The 18,827-nt window shown below is 40.4% G+C and overlaps 1 protein-coding gene across 3 annotated transcripts; it reads left to right on the plus strand.

Moving 5' to 3' along the window:
• The first annotated feature begins 139 nt into the window (after positions 1-139).
• On the plus strand, positions 140-18,700 carry dgkaa (diacylglycerol kinase, alpha a). Of its 3 annotated transcripts, XM_055013111.1 has the most exons (26): positions 140-372; positions 4,551-4,677; positions 7,106-7,209; positions 7,572-7,648; positions 8,885-9,014; positions 9,209-9,283; positions 9,371-9,420; positions 9,511-9,585; positions 9,895-10,011; positions 11,053-11,170; positions 11,342-11,430; positions 11,545-11,664; positions 11,920-12,018; positions 12,317-12,385; positions 12,501-12,581; positions 12,701-12,774; positions 12,864-12,938; positions 13,088-13,173; positions 13,261-13,350; positions 13,488-13,648; positions 13,739-13,803; positions 14,202-14,292; positions 14,402-14,588; positions 16,896-17,013; positions 17,229-17,289; positions 17,434-18,700. In XM_055013111.1, exons 2-26 carry the CDS (start codon positions 4,661-4,663, stop codon positions 17,512-17,514), a joined length of 2,310 nt encoding a protein of 769 aa, XP_054869086.1. In that variant the 5' UTR covers positions 140-372; positions 4,551-4,660; the 3' UTR covers positions 17,515-18,700. The 3 variants fall into 3 exon arrangements, with proteins under 3 accessions (XP_054869086.1, XP_023145330.2, XP_035813420.2); XM_023289562.3 differs by lacking the exon at positions 4,551-4,677; XM_035957527.2 differs by lacking the exon at positions 12,317-12,385 and having other exon boundaries at positions 143-372.
• Positions 18,701-18,827: the final 127 nt, after the last annotated feature.

The raw sequence follows: 18,827 nt of genomic DNA on the forward strand, positions 1-18,827 counted from the left end.
CATTGAAATGTACACTGCACTGATTTCCTCTCGATAACAGAATGATAATTGCTCTATTACCGGTCACAGCCGCATAATTTTGACGAGCGTGACTTTACAACTTGGCTGATGGAGGCAGCAGCCCGGCGTAGCGGGTGTGTGTTGGTGAGCAGAGAGGGCGCTGAGCAGCTGAGGCGGTGCTTGACAGGAGGGATCCATTCCTCACTCAGTCTCTGCTCGGCACTAGTTCACCGCTTCCACTCCGCCGACCTGCTGCCGACATTTAAAGTTAACGGCCACTTCGCTTCCCGTCTGACAGCAGGATTTCGGACCGGCTGTTCTGCTGCACCGCGACGGTTCCCCACGGACAAAGAGCCGAGAGCCAACTGAGAGGTAAATGACTAAAAAACAAACAGTGCAGGTCCCGACTCGTATTGGCTGAAGTTTCATTGCAGCTCTAAAACGTCTCTTAGCTGCGGATAAACGCCAGTCAAACACGGGAGGGATAATTTTAGCCCGTTGATTTCGCGCTGCTGTCAAGAGTTGAATTGAAAATCCGAGAGGATGCATCTGCTGATTGACTGCTTTCAGCTCCGTGCATGTTTATTATAGCTATCTGTATATAAAGAGACAGTACTGCACATAATCGTGTGCTAAAAACAAGAGTAATTCACTCAGCAAAACAACAACCAGCAGAGCAGGCCTTTTGCATTTTAATGCCCTGCCCTCTGCCTTTTTAAAGGCTCATAAACATGCATCATTTCAGTTCCCTTTACGGTGTGAAATGATTGTTCATGTCAGGCTACTTGAGTTACCAGCAGGGAACCCTTCTCTCAGTCTATTTAGAGAGACCAATTTGTCTGTCAATGTGAGCACTGAAGGAGACTGGAAATTTTACCTACAGATATTCAGTGATACGCTTTATTTACATTTTCCAATACATTTTACAGCCAATTGTACATTGAGCAAACAGTTTATTGTGTCATTGCCCCCAGCTGATAGGATCTTATCTGAGTGACCCCTATCTGAGAATATGAGTGTGGCAACATTAAATGTCGCTTAGGGTTTTCACTGTGTTTTTAGCCACTACTGGGATAGCAGAATTCTTCATGGCGTGGAGTAGGTAAGGGTGGGCATTGGTGAGCACTGTCACTTCTGTGTGTCGTTGGTCAGGCTCTGCTTTCACTGTCACAAGGAGTGTTACTCTCACCCCTCATTTTAACTGGAAAAAACTAAACATACAGAATAGTCTAGATTTGTCTAGGTTTGTTTTTATCACTTTATTTGCATGAACTCTTCGTTAACAGAACCATATTTCCTGGTGGCGCTTTACTGGGCTGAGATGCATGTACTTTATGCTATGAATAGGTAATTACAAAACTGGAAAATCTCCAGGGTGTTCAGTTGTTTTGTAGCTGGAAGAGAGTTTTCAGGCAGAGACAATCAATACAGTTGTCAGGTCAATTGTGCCTATGTTAATGTTTACATCAGAGGCTAGAGGCTATAAATGCACTAGAATTTAGCCCATTTTGTGATTTGTGGATTATTTAGTAAATGTTTACTGTTGCTCCGAGAAGTGGCATCGAAGCCTTTTGTTTGCATATTATTTCACTTCTCCATATACAGTCACTGTATCTTCCAGTTAACCGTTACTTCCTTTATTATATCATCACCCCAGCCTGAATCATGGATTACCAACTGACTGCAACTTTTCTATTCTTCAGAAACTGTCCCTACTTTATTACCACATCATGGTATTATGCTGTGATTTAATGCGTCCCTTATTTCCTCATAGTTAGGCTCACCCATTCATATTTAAAAAATAATTCAATTTTGCAAATGTTATCAATATATTTTCAAGTCCACGATGTACTGATATGATAGAATATTTTGTAATTGCATTTCAAATCAATTTATTTTTTTTAAGTGACATTCATTTTCAGTTGTGGATAGATCTGTGGGCGAACCAGGCGAGACTCTCTGTTATGTGCAAATAATTCCAAGATAAAAGTGAGTGTGGCTGCTGTATGACAGTATGCACCCTCACAAGTCTCTGCAGGTTTGAGGGTTTTTTTTTTCTCTTTTTTTTTGAAAGCAGCATGGTGTTCTACAAGGCTGCCTCCACACAAAAAAAAGCTATTATATAAGTCACATTCAAGTCTGAACTCAGAGTGATGGGCAGTCATCACTTTGAAGCTGGGGAGCAAGCAAAGCCTCGCCTACATTTTCCAAGAAATCTGTGATTCATGCTGTAGTGAATGTCTTGTGGTTTTTTTGTTCAGTTTTTTTGGTCTGATTTACAACCCATGTTTGTTGTCGTCAGTTTCTCCAGTGTTCCTACTAACCGGAGACTGTTTGCATACCACCCAATTCCACAAATATCACCATAGAGTAGCAGACAAGGGAAGCCCTGTTTTAACAGAGCATGCTTGGCTGTGATTGTGCAGTTGTTTTCAACCAGCTTCCTGCATTAATGCACAACCGTCGTGGATAAATTATACACCAGCTGTAATAAAATCAACCCTCCTATCCAAGACACTGCTTAGTCCCATAAATTAATCAAATAAATTATATCAACAATACATTTGTCAATATTACGGTGACTGAAGCAAGTGAAGATGTAAAACAAATAACACAGGGGAAGTAATGGTTACAGGCTGGAGCTCCAGGGATACATAAACATGAAGAAGTGCCATTTTCCCCCTGGTAGTGGTTTGTAACTTCTGGCTTAACCTGCAAAGTGACCCCTTAAGCAAACAGTCCATTTATAGTAAGGGAGTATTCCCCTGTTCATGCAATGAGTCACAGTAGCATCTGCATGTAGAATGCAATTTAGAGCGTGGCCCCTGGTTTTGAAGGCCAAATGAGACTTGTGATGTGGGAGGAGGTGCAGCTGAAGAGGGAAGACTCACAATAACTGGCCTCCCTTTCCCTTAGCTGGCTACCTCCCTTTCTGCCAGTGGATCCTCCTACCTGTTAGTCAGCCGTGGCAGCACTTTGACAGAGAGCAGCTGATGGAGGGAAACACTTTCCATAGCAACCAAGCATGTCCGTCCTTCCCCTTCTGTTAATCTGATGCAATCTGCACACACTTCAGTGAAGAGAATTGTTGTAGTTTCAGGAGGAAAACAAATGCCCAGCATTACATGCAGACTTACTTCAAAGAACCTACGCAGTGTTTTCCAACCACAGAATGACGGAGTCAGTGACTTAAACTTTGCAAGTGTTGCAAAACAGCAGATTTCCTTGACACAAGGCGTGGGCGTTATGACAGCTTGCACAAACATTAGCCTGCATGGAAAAAAGGTCATCCCCAAGTATACCTTGGACTGATTCTTGTAAAGAGAGTGGTTTTATGGCTGTTGACAATTTTACATTAAGACATTAAGAGTTCATAATTAAACGCATGGCATCTGTGAAGAAAAATGCCAACTTAACCGTCCAACTCTAATCCTCTAATTGTTTCACAATCTGTCTTTTTAAGCAGCTGTAGCTTCAGTGTTTTTCAGTTAAGTGGTCAGAAATAAAAATGAGTGTCAGACTGTAAACAGATGTTTTTTAGAAGTTGATTGGTGAGTAGATGTTGCTGGCATGAGCTGTTCCTAACCACTTTAACATTTGAATTGTACGTTAGTGCTATGTGAAGAACCACTAGTGAAGTTTTAGTTTGTGTCTACGTGGAATATGACTCGCACCATTTATTTTTGCACTGATTATATGGAGTGACATTTCGTTCAAACAGAATTATACTTCAGACTGTCTGTCAGCAGAGCAGACCAAAGTAAATCACACTGAATGATGACTATGGGACTCCTGTTTAAATCTTTCTCATGTCTACCCAACAGAGATTCTTCCATATAAATGTTTCTTTAAAGGAACATAAACAGTTCTCTCATAAAGCATCTACCATTTAGCTTTAGCCCAGCACTGTGACCTTATTGAGAGTCAAGTTAGTCACATGGCCTGTATTAAGTCTTAACAAGCTTCAGACATGCTCAAAACCTCCTGAAATATGTATGCTTGATTCAGTAATCTCATTTAGTTGGTGCCACTGTTTTTCAAAAGTCCATCCCATGTGTGTGCAGACAACTGGCTGAGTATATATGACTCTATCCATCTCCTCTAAGTACACGAATGCTTCTTCCTGTGCTCCATGTTCTGACTGGCCCTGATTCCCTTTCTGCATTGTACATGCAAATCATTATCTAATAAGGAAGTGAGGAATCAGATTACCCAGATAGGCTCAAGATCTCGCTGAACCAGACAATAATGATGATGACACTCAGTTGGTAAGGAGACAAAATAGATGTGATGCTGCGCATGACATCACGCTCTTCTGGAGAGCTTAAAGACAACAAAGGAAGGATAACACCCAGAAGGTATCTGAAGTAAGAGGTGTGTTTTATGTGCAAATAAACTCAGAAGCCTATTTTTGGTTTGTTTATTAGACAGTGTTTGAAGTCAGAGTCAGGAGTATATTTTTAGAATAAACAGTTTTGGGCTATAATCTGGTGATCAGTAGCAGATGGCGCCTCATGATTCCTTCATGTGTCACTTTGCTGTCGATACAGACCTGGCCCACCTGATCGTCTACATAAACAGAACTGCTAGGCAACACTGCTGACCTTTTGAGGGAATTAAGTGAGGACAGTGTGAACCTTTCAGCGTCCAAAGAGAGCAAATGGATCCAAATGACATGTAGGTAGTGGGCGGTTTTTCAGATCATTGCATTTCTTTCTCTCAGGCCTTCTTTGTTATTTAAGCACTCTGATTTTCTGTTCAGTGCAGGCAGCCGTCATTGGTACCTGCACTGGCTGCACTTTAATGTGTGAATAACACCTGTGGATAACAGTGTGAACAACAAATTTACAGTGAGGGCCTACTCATCATCCTGGACTGAAAACCACCATACAATCTATTATTTACCTTCATTTTGCTTTTGTGTAGTTGGTGATATAATGGTTGGTGAAATCCAACATGTCAGATCAAAGTGGATGTATATAACTCTTCAAAACTGTTATGCCAGGTTCAGTATATTTATCCTGTTCTATTTTAAACTCATTTCCCTTGTAATTCTTTTAGTCGCGGTCACATTGTTAAATTGATAATTACCAGAACTGCTACTGGATATTTGGTTTTATGCTAACAAGATGCTCTTAAAGGCGTTTTTCTTGTTTTTTGTTATAGCTCTGTGACTGAACATCATATTACTGCTGACCATTTTCCCAAGCCTGATTTAGAGTTTGTTCTTCCGGATCTATCTTTACCAGTTTTATTTCAGTCTTCTGTTGCACTTCAGTTTCCATCTCCACACATCAATAAAATCAATCAGCAGACCATTTGTACTTTCTCAACATGTGTACTCTAAGAGAGAAGTTTTAAAACAGTATTTATTGTTTTCAAATATTTATTATTGCTGCATGATAATGCAGGCGAAGTGCAGATTGATTTAGATTGTGTGCAGTGCATAACTTCATAATAGTAGTTTAATTTTAACAAAAACCTCATGCAGTTTACAGTGATTATAATATAAAAGATTATAATTAAAACATTATTTTTTATTACAAAACATGAAATTCTTCAGCATATATTATAAAACACTGGTGTGTTCCTTCAAGGCAAGACTAATTAACGTTTTCTAGTTACAGTGAAGTGATTACAGGATAATGATAAATGATAAAACACTGCGCACAAGGAAGAAATGTAACAAGTCAAGTCTGTCTAAAGTTTGCCAGCGTTAGTCATCATAAGCCACAAGCCGTAGCAGACCAAGAAATACTAGAGTACCAAATCCCCTGAGATTATTAAATACAGCAATGGTGCAATTTATTCTTTATTAATTTAACATTTTGTTTGTAAATGAGAGAATGCTTTTAAATGCCTTTCTTACCATGAACGGAGTGCATCAGTAAATCAGAAAATCACGTGTGCACTTTCTTGCTGCTAATTATGTCAGACCTGATGGAAAGATCCTGCACACATTATTATAAAACAAGGAGTGGAAGTACATTAGGTGTTCTATAAATTCTGCATTGATCATCCATATATTTTGTGATTGAACCGTTTTTATCGACATGCTTTTACAACAGTAACATTAAACAGGATGTCGGGTTGGCGACTTTCTCCTTCCATTAACTAGTTTGTCCTCTTTCTTCAATGATTAATGAACTGTATATTTGTCTGCTTGTTTTCCCATCATCATAGAATCTCTGTCCATTATGTTTAAATGGCGTATTTGCTTCTGATTAAAGTACGCATTACAAACCCACCAAATGTTCATTCAGGCTTCACGCTTCCAACGATGTGCTAGGTCAATTTTTATTGCAATCACAAGCCCCTTTTCTGTGTCAGATTCTAATTTCATGCTCACTGTCAGCTTTGTATGACATTTAAGTCGCTTCCTTTTGTTTAAAGGGGACGTCCCTTGACAGGCCAGTTTGGTTTTGGAAACCTTTCTGCAACAATGTATCATTTACGTCTGCATTTTAACACATAATTGTATTTTCTTGGACTAAATTAAACTAAACACTTCTTGTATCTGATATTTGGTAGAGCTAAAATGAGCCAGTAATTATATGGAAAGAGACTGAGAATGCAGAGAATCCCTAGAGTCCAAGTATCAGGGGTAGCTTTAGCCTGACATCATTTCTGCCAGACTTTTGGCCCAGTTTCTACTTGCTAGTTGCATGTTCTGATGGTGTGGGATCTAAAACAGTCTAAAGGGATGAGAAATGTTTCATGTTTGGCAGTGAAGCTGCATTTCAGAGCAGCACAATAAAAAAAACAGCTATCAACACACATTTTAAGGACACACTGTGGGTTAATGAACACGGACCACAGTGACATCCAAATGTGGTTAAAATGATACCCTTTCATAGTTTCCCCTGATAAAAGACATTTTTACATGTGCATGGCTCTACATGTTCTTGCTTCTGCTCCACACAAAGTTTGGATGTTGAGCGTGATTCTCCCTGTCTACAATGATGGATTTTTACTATGCGAGATGGAAGATGTTATCTTATGCTTGCAGCCATGCTTTTATGTTTTACAAAGAAGCGGGCTACTGTGCACCCACCTTCTCTTTTCTCTTCGTCTGTGTCTCACTGTTTCTCTCGCTTGTACACAGGCAGGCAGTTAGTGCAGAAGCAGGCACCATGTCCACCCCCACAAACCCAGAGGTGAAGGAACTGAACCCTGTCGACTTTATCCAGCTACAACAGTACATTGAATGTGAGTACAGACAGGCAAGCGGGCGGGCGGGCGGGCAGGCAAGCAGCTTTCTCAGCGCTTAACGCCACCCCCCCCTCCTCGACTTCCACTTCCACCCACACACTCATTTACACTCGCTCATGGTTTCTCATATCTAGAGGAGGTAGCTGTCTACCACATTCTGCTTTTTTGGCAAAAAAAAAAAAAACATGCACCTCTTTTATTGTGCTCCAGATGAATCTATATATTTACTGTGTAATCATATGAGAAATTCTATCTGAGAAATGTGGAAAAATGGTCACACACAGTAAACTCATATATTGCTATACTACCCTCATTTCCAGAAGTGTATCCCAGTGTGACCTGCGTGTCTTTACTTCCAGACTGCAGCCTGAAGGTGAAAGACGTACTGACGGAATTTGATGCAGATGGCAGTCTGGCCCGGCACAGACATGGAGAGGTGAGGGGAGAGCGTCCTGCTGTTCACAGTCAAGTCCACTCCTCCAAAGCTGACTCACAGTGATGCCAGCCACAAGGCACATAACTGAACTGAATAACAGCTCTCAGTGTAGCTGTTTAGTGTGAAATGAAAATGTGATTCAACTATATTGGAGAGTTCTTAATAATCCTGTGCTGATTAATTAGATTCAAAGCTATCGATCACGTTGACTAAGCTGTCCGTGAGAAATGTATCTCCAGCACATTTGAGCGAGACTGCAAATGTAAATTACCTCCTTAGATTAGCCCACACACAAGGCCTTTCTGAACAGTGTGCTGGCTGCCCTCATGCAGTGTAAGCTCAAATGTGATTGACAAAAGGTCTTTCCAATACTAATCAGTGGTTGAGACTGCCGACTCATTTGTGCAGCAAGCCAGTTCAGTCATTTCTGATGGGTTATTTGGCTACATCCAGTTTAATTGGAAAATTTGAAGGAAACGGGAGTTTTTATAATGGGGAGAAAACACAAATGCAGCCATAATACAATGGTACCAGTTAATAGCAGTCAATATACACTGAACAATGACACTATTTATTGTAAGTGTTCAGAATCGTGATGCAGTTCCCGTGGTCTCCTTCTCTTTTGCTTTTTTTCTTTTCCTCTTTTGATCTGGCTGCTTTACTATGACATTATTTATTACTGAAGCAGCTCTGCAGGGTATGAACCAGGGAAATGGAATACTATCAACAAAAAATGGGTTTGTGGTTCACCATTATCGAGGGACTACTGCTTGTTAGCCCTGCAGTCTAGTATTCATGTGAGAAAACACAGATACCACACCAGACAGATGGACTGAAATCTTTAATCTACAGCTTTTTTGTCCAATTTAATGGTCACATGAACACCCTGCAATAACTCCAATTTTGGAGACCTTTATTTATCTCTTAATAATGGGTTAAATGTGTCTGGGTAGCATCTTGGGCTTTAAAAATATTTCAACCCCTGCTAGATACTTACATGACGCTTGAGCTCAAAATATGGATGTTGTTCTGAGAAAGCAACACTTGTCAAATATGATCTTCACGTTTTCACATGGTAGCAATAATTTGATCATCATCTTCCTTTATTTTTAGACGTGAATTTAAAAAATGCAGAAGTTAACATGTGTATCACGATGACGGACACTTCAGCCTTTTCATTTAACCACACTGAACCATTGTACACAAGAGTTACTTCTTCCATTCATTTTTTCCCAGTGCATCAATGAAGAAGGCTTTCGTCTATTCCTGAAGACATATTTAGAAGAGGAGGACTTCCCTGTGGATCTCTGCCAGCGACTCTTCCGCTCCTTCCAAAACTCTGAACCCACCCAGGAAGACAGTACCAGTGAGATTATATATACAGCATGTGTTCACTCAGTTCACTGCCTTCACACTACTTGGAGCAGGCCCTTATCAATTTATGCCATGGCCTATTTGGCATACGTTCATTTATCACCACATGTCTGTACGATCCTGTTTGTGCAGATATAGTTACCACAGTACTCACAGCCCCCTCTCTCTCCTCCATCTCTCCTGTAGAGGAGGTCTTCCTGAAGGATGTTTCATGTTACTTCTCTCTCCTGGAGGATGGCCAGCCCCGGGACAAGTTAGAGTGTGAGCCCTTTGTTTGTTTTCAGCTCAAAATATTTTGTATAATGACTTGTTCTAGCAGTTCTGCTTTCATTTCCACTCTCTCTGTAGTTGCTTTCAGGCTCTACGACAGAGATGGCAACGGAGTCCTTGACAGCTCTGTAAGTTGTTGAAAAAACCTTGCAGGAAAGATCATCAGGGTATCATATCAGCCACAGTGCTAAAAGAAGTCTTTTGTTGCTTTTTATCAGGAAGTGGATCGAATTATTGCTCAGATGATGCATGCTGCAGAATATCTTGACTGGGATGTGTCAGAGCTCAAGCCTGTAAGTTCCACAATGCAACCCACAAACACATGAAAACCTGTTCATGCTGTACTTTGGCATGACAGTATGGTAAATGTATGCACAAATAACACATCTGTTTGCACAAGATATTCTTTACAGTGTTACATATGGTATATGGCAGTGCTTGTTACTCATTCGCTAGGGTTCATAAATCAAATGATAAGCTTCCCTGCAATTAAAATTCACCAATTCCCATGCATGACTAGTAACAGGAAACATATGGCCCTTTATAAGTAATAGAAATGTGTGTGCTGATTGGATAATAACAACTAAATATGATTTCATCAGGTTCTGAAGGACATGATGACAGCAATTGATGCTGACAGCAGCGGTACAGTGTCTCTGGAAGAGTGGGTCGAGGGAGGCATGAACAACGTTCCCTTGCTGGTCTTGCTGGGTCTAAAGGTGCCTTATAAGCAACATATTTCTTTATTCATTAAGTGTTGGTTGTAAAAGTCGAGTTTAGATATAATTAATCTTTACGGCAGGTGTCTAACAAAGTGCTAACTGCTCTTGCGACACCCTGGCCTTGCCTGTCTCCCTCCTGTCCTTTGCCTCCTCCTCCATGCCTCTAAACCGCCTTTTTGCCGACTCAGTGTTACAGGGTGTGGTAATGTTATCCCCTCTCATGCAAGCTCTGCACCATAAGAATGCTTAAGTGTTTTCCATTTACCCGGCACAATCTAAGTGCTTTCATAAAATAGCGGTCTTTAGTGCTAATGCACTCCATTTGACTGAGGAAATGAATAATTTGAACATCAGGTATAGAACATAAACATGGTTATCTTAAACCAATGACAGAACCATTTTGTGTTGTGGGTGTTATTTCATGCATTGCGAAGAATGTAAAAGCCACTAGCAGCCTGTCTGCTGTCTCACTGTGGCGATCTAAAACCACCAACTGCAGTCTGTCACTGGGTTTGGCCTCTACAACAATGCCAGGGACTTCCCCTCAGACTATTTCTAGCCACCAATGGACATTTGAAGCCTGGGGTGCATGAATTCAGCCCCCTCACAGTTCCTCTGTGCTGCTACCCATAATGCTTCATGCAGCAAGTGATAGGCTGATACATCATGTAAAAAAAAAAAGCATTTAAGTGTTTAATCTGGATAAGAGCGCTGGTCACTCTGTAAACAGATTGAAAGCAGCCTTATAATCTTGTGAAAGATTATAGTTAGTTTTGATGTGATATGTCATGATATGTAGAGTCTCTACATATGAGCAGTCCCAAGATTTCAGGGTTTGTCATGACAGGGTGCAAAAACAGTTGAAATGCAGGCCTCAGCCACAGTAGTTTGTGTTGTTGATTCAAAATTTCACAAGCTTCTTTTCTGACAAAATGTTGTTTTTCTATTCTAAATGCAGACAGTAACATATATTTTAAACCATTCTATTCTTCTCTTTCATGCATTGCTGTCTTCGATGATTGCTCCTTCAACAATCAGATGACTCAGAAGGACGGGCAGCACCTTTGGCGGATGAAACACTTTAACAAGCCTGTTTACTGCAACGTGTGTCAGAGCATGCTGCTGGGTTTGAGGAAGCAGGGCCTGTGCTGCACCTGTGAGTACCTGAACTCACCACAAGAGGGCGACACTGCAGTGACACTTAGCACAAACCATAGTTGAGAATTTCATGATCTTTTTTGGATAACTGGCAGCTTTACATGTTACAGGGTAATTTGTATTTGTTTAAAAATTATGTAACGGCTGGTTTATGTATCCTGCCGCGCAGGCTGCAAATACACAGTCCATGGACGCTGTGCTAACAGGAACCCGGCCCCTTGCACCAGGACATATGTGAAGTCAAAGAAAGAAACAGGGGTATGCTGTTGTCTCCATGACAACCTTCGCAGTGACACACACAATCTAAATTTGACTTCATCCTATATCTGAGTGTTCTTATATGGACATTTAAACATGTATCCTGCCTTTCAGGTTCCAGCTCATGACTGGGTGAGTGGGAACTGTGACTCTAGGAAGTGTGACAAATGCCAGAAGAAGATCAAGAGCTTCCAAGGCTTAACAGGGAAACACTGTGTGTGGTGCCACACTATGGTGAGGAAGCATCTTAGTGCGTGACTGATGTTTAGAAATATATAGCTTAGTAAAATTGTTTCTGAGCACTGAAGTGATTTGGTTGCATTGCATGTACTTTGGTTACCAAATTGCCTGACCGTGACCCATGTTGTTTGCATCTGTTAGCATTCAACAAAGCAGAAATACAAAAAAAATCTTTTCAAAGGTAAAATTGGATTCTGTCAGTCATCACTGTTGTTTATGTAGTTTGTCACATATATGTGTGTTTTACAGCGTCATGATGAATGTGCAAATCAAGAGCCAACAGAATGTACCTGTGGGCCGCTCAGAGACCATATCCTGCCTCCGTGGGCAATATATCCTGTTATAAAGGTACAAAATTATCCTCAGGCACATCTGAAGTGCATGTACAGTACAAACAGTGCCTGTCACACCAACGCAGAAGATAAAATCAGCCCAGGGCTGTTTGTTGTTGTTGGTAGAGCCTTCTCACCTGTGTGGTGTTTTAACAGGTACAGTGTGTAGATGTCTTTTTTTTCTGTCCTCAAAAGGCAAGAAAAACTGTTAGATTTTGTCTGGTTTATTTACTCCGTACCTTAGTGACTGTGGTTCAGGTGGTAGAGTGAGTTGTCCACTAATTGCAAGGTGGCTTGATTCCTTCCAAGTGCAGATACGTCTTGGACAAGACGCTGAACCTGAAGTTGCTCTCAGTGGCAGACAAGCAGCTTCGCCATCACTGGTGTGCGAACATTTGTGTGAATAGGAAAGACTGTAAAGCCTTTGAATACTGCAAACTTAGAAAATCGTGATTGAAGTGCAGACTATTTATCATTACTTTGTTTTTCTTCCTAAAGGAGAGACCAAATAATGTAAAAAATGGGTGCTCAGCAGATGACAGTGAGCTCAATACTACTCCTGATGGACAAGTGCTTCAGGTGACAACAAAGGCTGTTATCAGTGCTGAATAATGACTTCTTGACAGCCAGTAGTATGTATTTTATGTTTTAGATTTTATCAGTATAATAGCTAATACTATTTGTTTATCAATCCACAGATTGCCCCTGTGCCAAACACCCATCCTCTTCTAGTGTTTGTCAACCCTAAAAGTGGAGGCAAGCAGGGAGAAAGGTGATCCAAAGGAAATATAAGGATATATTTTCATACCTAAAGACATTCACTTCCATACACATTGCTTAGCTGTGAATTGTGTTTTTCAGAGTCCTGCGTAAATTTCAGTATTTACTGAATCCACGGCAGGTGTACAACCTTTCAAATGGTGGCCCTGGACCAGGGTGAGTGATTGGTACACAGATTATGCCAAGCATTACTGTAAAATTTATGTTAAAATATGTGAATTTACATTATTTCTTACCACATTTTAGTGAATGCTTCTCTGTTTCAGGATTTGCTGTTGTAGTTCTTGTCATCATCTCTCTTTCAGATTGAGTTTCTTCAGAAATCTGCAGGACTACAGAATCTTGGTGTGTGGTGGAGACGGCACAGTTGGATGGATTCTAGATGCAATAGGTGAGACCTGTTAAACCAGCTCTACTAAAAACATGCGGAAATCATTGTGAATCACTTCCTTTTTCTTTCCCCTTTTCTTGCGATCAGACAAAGCCAGTCTGTTGGTACGGCCACCTGTTGCTGTGCTTCCTCTGGGCACCGGAAATGACCTTGCACGATGTCTGCGTTGGGGAGGAGGTGAGAAATTATTCAGAGTCACAGTACTGCCTTATTATGAAAATAATTAAATAATTGCGCTTTTCCAAAATGCTTTATTTTGTATTTATGCAAATGAAGACACTGAGTCATTTTGATCTTCTCTCCATTTTGTGCAGGATATGATGGTGAAGATCTGAGTCGTATTCTTAAAGACATTGAGGGCAGCTCTCAGGTGCTGATGGACCGCTGGAGTGTGCAGGTTATCACAGATGAGAATCAGGAGAAAGGTGACCCAGTGCCATATGAAATCATCAACAACTACTTCTCTATTGGAGTTGTGAGTTTTTTTTTCAGAAATGTGCCACACAAGAGAAAGTATTTTGTTTTCAGTTTGGGGTTTTGGATCATTGCTGTGTTGTGTTGACAGGATGCCTCCATTGCCCACCGGTTTCACACAATGAGAGAGAAACATCCACAGAAATTCAACAGCAGGTATTCTTGTTTGTTAGAACATTTCTAGGGCACTTCATAAGGAACTGCAAACAAAGCAAAAAAAAAAATAAAAAATCCCACTAAAATGAACCAAATAAAACACTGCTTGAAAATCATATCTCTAACAGATACAATGTTTACTACAAAACAGAGTTGGGGAACACTGTTTCAATTTTCTGTCCCCAGTTTTACTTTTCTGTTTTCCTGTTTTGCAGTTACAGTTTTTTTTAAAGCTGCATAGCAATGAATTCAAGCGGTGACAGCAGATGTCTGTGGCAGCAAGTGTTGTCACTTGACTCCTGCTCCTTCTAAAGAGCTGTGTGTGCTAAAATGAGAAATGTTCTGTGAAAGTGAAATATCGCTAAATCCTGAAAGAAACACTTTTTTCATAACTGCAGAATGAAGAACAAGCTGTGGTATTTCGAATTTGCCACTTCAGAAACCATCTCTGCTTCCTGCAAGAAACTGAGCGAAAGCTTAACGATCGAGGTGAGAGAAATGCGCCAGCGGTACCGGCGCTGCAGATGTGCATTTTGTCTTTTATGCTTGCAGTTTTAAGTATAAAACTGTCTCTGTGGCCTTCTGTACCTTCTCTCAGTGCTGTGGTACCGCACTTGATCTCAGTGCCGTGTCGCTTGAGGGAGTTGCTGTCCTGAACATTCCCAGCATGCACGGTGGCTCCAACCTGTGGGGTGAGACCAAAAAAGTGGACACTAAGGGACTGACGAGCCAGGAAGAGCCTGAGGTTATCGTCAACCCAGAAATCCTGAAAGTGACTTCCCAAGGTATTCTGTCATCAACCTCAATTCCACTGAACAGTGACATAAAAACCAGGACTCTTAGTAATCTGATTTAAATACTAATAAATATTTTTCAGATGAAAATTTCACTCATCGCATTGTTTCTGGAAAACTCAAAATATCATTAAAAAACTGATACTGACTGTATAATCTTTGCCCAGCACCAAACCCTATGTAGTGAAACATTTAGAAACTAACAGATTATTTTCAAAGTTGTTGGAGTACAAAAAACACAGTAGTGCCCCCGACAGCTCAACACACTGAAACTAAAGCAACTTAGGGAAATTAAAAATAATCAAATAAATTAAACATTTTAACAAATTTGTCCACTAATATGCAGCAAAACCAAGCCAAATACAAAAATGCTACGTGTTGTCTATATGTGAACCATGTTTTGTTGAGCTGCATTGGCTTCAAAGTTGTGAAGAGGCTTTCTTCATTTGCTATTGTTGTGTTTTTTGCAGGTGTTTCCTTAAAGGTAGAATCAGTGCCACTAATATATTTTTTGACAAATTCAGTGAATATCTTCTCACTGTCCGATAGCTGTTTGTTTTGTGTGCGCTGAAAAAAAGCAGGTGTTTGTAGACAGCCCTGGCTCTGTAAAGGGAAAACAAATGATCCACACAACACTGCTCCAGTGTGTCCTGTGCACGTTTGGCTCATGCACAGTACAGGGGGAAGGGAGGGGGGAGATGGGAGGAAGAAGGGCAGTGGGAGTGTAAGGGATAATAAATGTCTAAATGTGTTAACTAATTAAAAACTGATAATCTCCCACCAGTATCACAGACTCTACCTTTAAGTGTCCATATTTTGCACTGTCAGTGCCACTACTAAACAGAGCTCATATAGCTCATAATATTGGCCTTAAATTCAGCAAGAAGAAACAAATGAATGTAAATGTGGCTCATGTCTCCTGGATGCGTAAATAGGCAATAGTGTAATCAATTAAAGAAGGAGTGTAGGATTTAGTGCGTTCTATTAGTTGCAACCAAATGAATTCCCCTCACAGAAATATAAAGAAAAATTGCAAAATGGTCTTTTTAAAGCCAGAGTTTGGTTTGTCTGTGGTGGGATACTCTAGAAACATGGCAGTGCAACATGCTGGACTCTTAGAAGAGGACTCACTCCCATGTAACTTTAAATAACTCTTTCTAAAGAACTGAAAACACAATTCTTATTTGGTGATTACACACTAGAGAAACCCAAATTATGGACTTTATTTTCCATTTCTGTCAATAGATCCTGTCTTTCTATCAGCAAAAAAATACAACTAAGCAAACATTTTCCATTTTCTAATGGGCTCGTGAGTATATGAAGATCAGAGAGCTCCACAGCAAAGAGTTCAATACAACACTTTATATACTTGCTAGTTAAAAGTCCAAAGAAGGAGAAGTGTCCCACACTTTTCCTGTACAGTTTGGTGCAATCTTGTTAATTCTTATCTTTCTTATGAGTGAACAAACAATTTCCGGTCACCTTGGACTCTTACCCTGAACGAGCCAGAGATCTTTCCCCTGAAAGCTGAGAGAATGTGCACATATGCTTGTATTTTTCAGCAAAGATCCCACAAAACCCAGAACACTCATTTTTTAAAGCATGTTAAGAGTTGTAGGAATCATTAATGAAACTTGCACCCACGTGATGACATATTTGATTTGGGTATGCTGTAAACATGCAGTTGCATTTTTTTTCTGACCACTTGAGGGCAGCAGAAATTAGCTGTAAACACACCGATCACTAAGTTTCATTTTCCTGCTAACTAACAAACCCGACTGTTCACACATCCAGGACACAGACTACTCATTTGCACTTGTGTTTAGAACCATGTGACACATGCAAATCCAATGTTCACTCTTTTAGCTCTGATTTTGGTCACGAGGAAAATATGTAACCACGTCGCCGTGTTCACTAACTAGTTACTAGCTTTTTCTGTCTGCATGGGTTGGTAGTGTTCAGTCAGTTTATCATTGATAATTTTACTGAAAACAGCTGCTGAAAGCTACTTTTATCTACAAGTGATGCTTCCAAATGAGCCACAGATGGCAAATGATACAATAATATTAATCATAATTAGTTTAAACTATATAACAAACTTTGAATTGGTCACATATAGGTTGAGTATGAGTGTAACTGTATCCAGGAAGTGATGTACACAGTGTGTCCTGGTTATTCACATATAAATTTGTTACTTTCATTTATTCCCTCTGTGATGCAGAATAAATATGACTGACATCACTGATCTGTGTTCCCTCTGTGTAATGCTGCTTCAGTATATCCCTGTGTTCTCGTCAGATCTCAGTGACCGTCGATTAGAGGTTGTCGGCCTTGAAGGAGCCATGGAGATGGGACAGATTTACACAGGCCTCAAGAGCGCCGTGCGGCTCGCTAAAACTTCACAAATCACAATAAGGTGAGAAACAACCACAAGACTTGTTGAGACGTGACAATCCTGAGCTCTGAGTGTCCACAGTGGCGATGGCTTGTCGTTGAGTTCGCTTGAGGATAATCGTTTGCTGATTCTTTACATAACATTGTACATTTGCATTCACCTTTTCGTATTCTAATTGCACCTGAAAGTCACTGATATTGTTGTATGTTGTTGATGCCTTTCTACTTTGCATCCAGGACAAAGAAGGCATTACCAATGCAGATAGATGGAGAGCCGTGGATGCAGCCTCCCTGCACGGTAAATACCGCACACACCCAGAGACACCACAGCTGCTTTACACTTAAAGCTACTCGTCCTACTAACACTGAAATGAGTGAAATTGTTTGGTTTGATTACACTGTAACTCACTGGACATTTTTGCATTTTATATTTTCTTTTCAGATTCACATCACACACAAGAATCAAGCCAGTATGTTGATGGCTCCTCAGGCCAAATCATCTGGTTTTTTCAACTACAAATAAAACCGACTGACAATGCACGTCTTTGCTGTATATAGAGGACTGACACTTTTTTTTAAATATATAAAATCAATTTGAATGTTGTATAATAATCACATTGTAACAGTTGAAGTAAGCGTAACTGTCTCTGCATCACTGTAACACATAACCGAAGCATGGCATGATACCAATACAAACTTTATGGTAGGATATATTTGCATTGTGGCAAAATGATTTTGACCAAACTTTCCTTAGTGTTTTTATCAATACTCAACACTCTCGCTATGTCAGTGCTTCTTAGTGGAAATGCAGCTCTGTAGGAACTTAAAGTAAGGTTAAAATAAAGTTAATATCATTCTAACAGAAGAATATTCAGCTTAATGTGCCTTTACAATCTGTTTTCTATGGTTATGGCTTAGGTAGAAGACATACAGAGCACCGTGTAAACATGCACTTTGAGCATAGACCATGTAGTATTGCTGTTTTTTTTTGTTTTTTTTGTGGCTGTGAAGATGCTCTGAAAGCCAGATGTATATGTTTATGTGAATTTAGAACCGAAAGTGAAGGAAAAACAAGACTACATTTCAGACAGAAGTTATGTTTCTTTTTCCATTCGTTTCAGAAGATACTTGAAAGTGTTTTGGGGAACAGTTAAGGGACAATTATTGCCATTAGGGCTGCAGCTGTCGGCCTGCTGTTTCTGTGTGTGTGTGTGTGTGTGTGTGTGTGTGTGTGTGTGTGTGTGTGTGTGTGTGTGTGTGCGGGTGCATGAGTGTGTGTGTGTGTGTGTGTGTGTGTGTGTGTGTGTGTGTGTGTGTGTGTGTGTGTGTGTGTGTGTGTGTGCGGATGCATGAGTGTGTGTGTAGGTGTGTGTGTGTGTGTGTGTAGGTGTGTGTGTGTGTGTGTGTGTGTGTGTGTGTGTGCGGGTGCATGAGTGTGTGTGTGTGTGTGTGTGTGTGTGTGTGTGTGTGTGTGTGTGTGTGTGTGTGTGTTTGGGCAGAAGACATATTTGCTGAGAGCAGAAGGCTGAGATATGTTCACTTCTGACCTTTAATTTGCTAATTTGTGATGAGTTGGATTTGAGACAAGTTTAAATGTATGTAGTCTTTATTTAAATGCTCTATCAGTCATATCATTTCAATATACCTGGAGGATGTTAATGTAATATGTCTGAAATTACTCACGATTTTAATAAATCACCTGGGCTTCAGTTTTTTGTTTTACTTTTTTCTTCCCCCAACACTTCACATACAGCACTAGTTGTGGTAGAAAGTGTTTCTACCACAGGGGGGCGTCATTGACCTTAGATGGCTCCAACATGAGCTGGTCCATTATTT

This window comes from Amphiprion ocellaris, chromosome 8, assembly GCF_022539595.1.
Source record: "Amphiprion ocellaris isolate individual 3 ecotype Okinawa chromosome 8, ASM2253959v1, whole genome shotgun sequence".
Taxonomy (NCBI): Eukaryota; Metazoa; Chordata; class Actinopteri; family Pomacentridae; genus Amphiprion; species Amphiprion ocellaris.

What these genes read in the sequence shown, in the direction of transcription:
- dgkaa (XM_055013111.1), top strand. An exon ending in TGGTCTTGCTGGGTCTAAAG is followed by an intron (nt 10,012 to 11,052) that starts GTGCCTTATAAG and finishes TTCAACAATCAG; the next exon opens with ATGACTCAGAAGGACGGGCA. An exon ending in AATGGTGGCCCTGGACCAGG is followed by an intron (nt 12,939 to 13,087) that starts GTGAGTGATTGG and finishes TCTCTCTTTCAG; the next exon opens with ATTGAGTTTCTTCAGAAATC.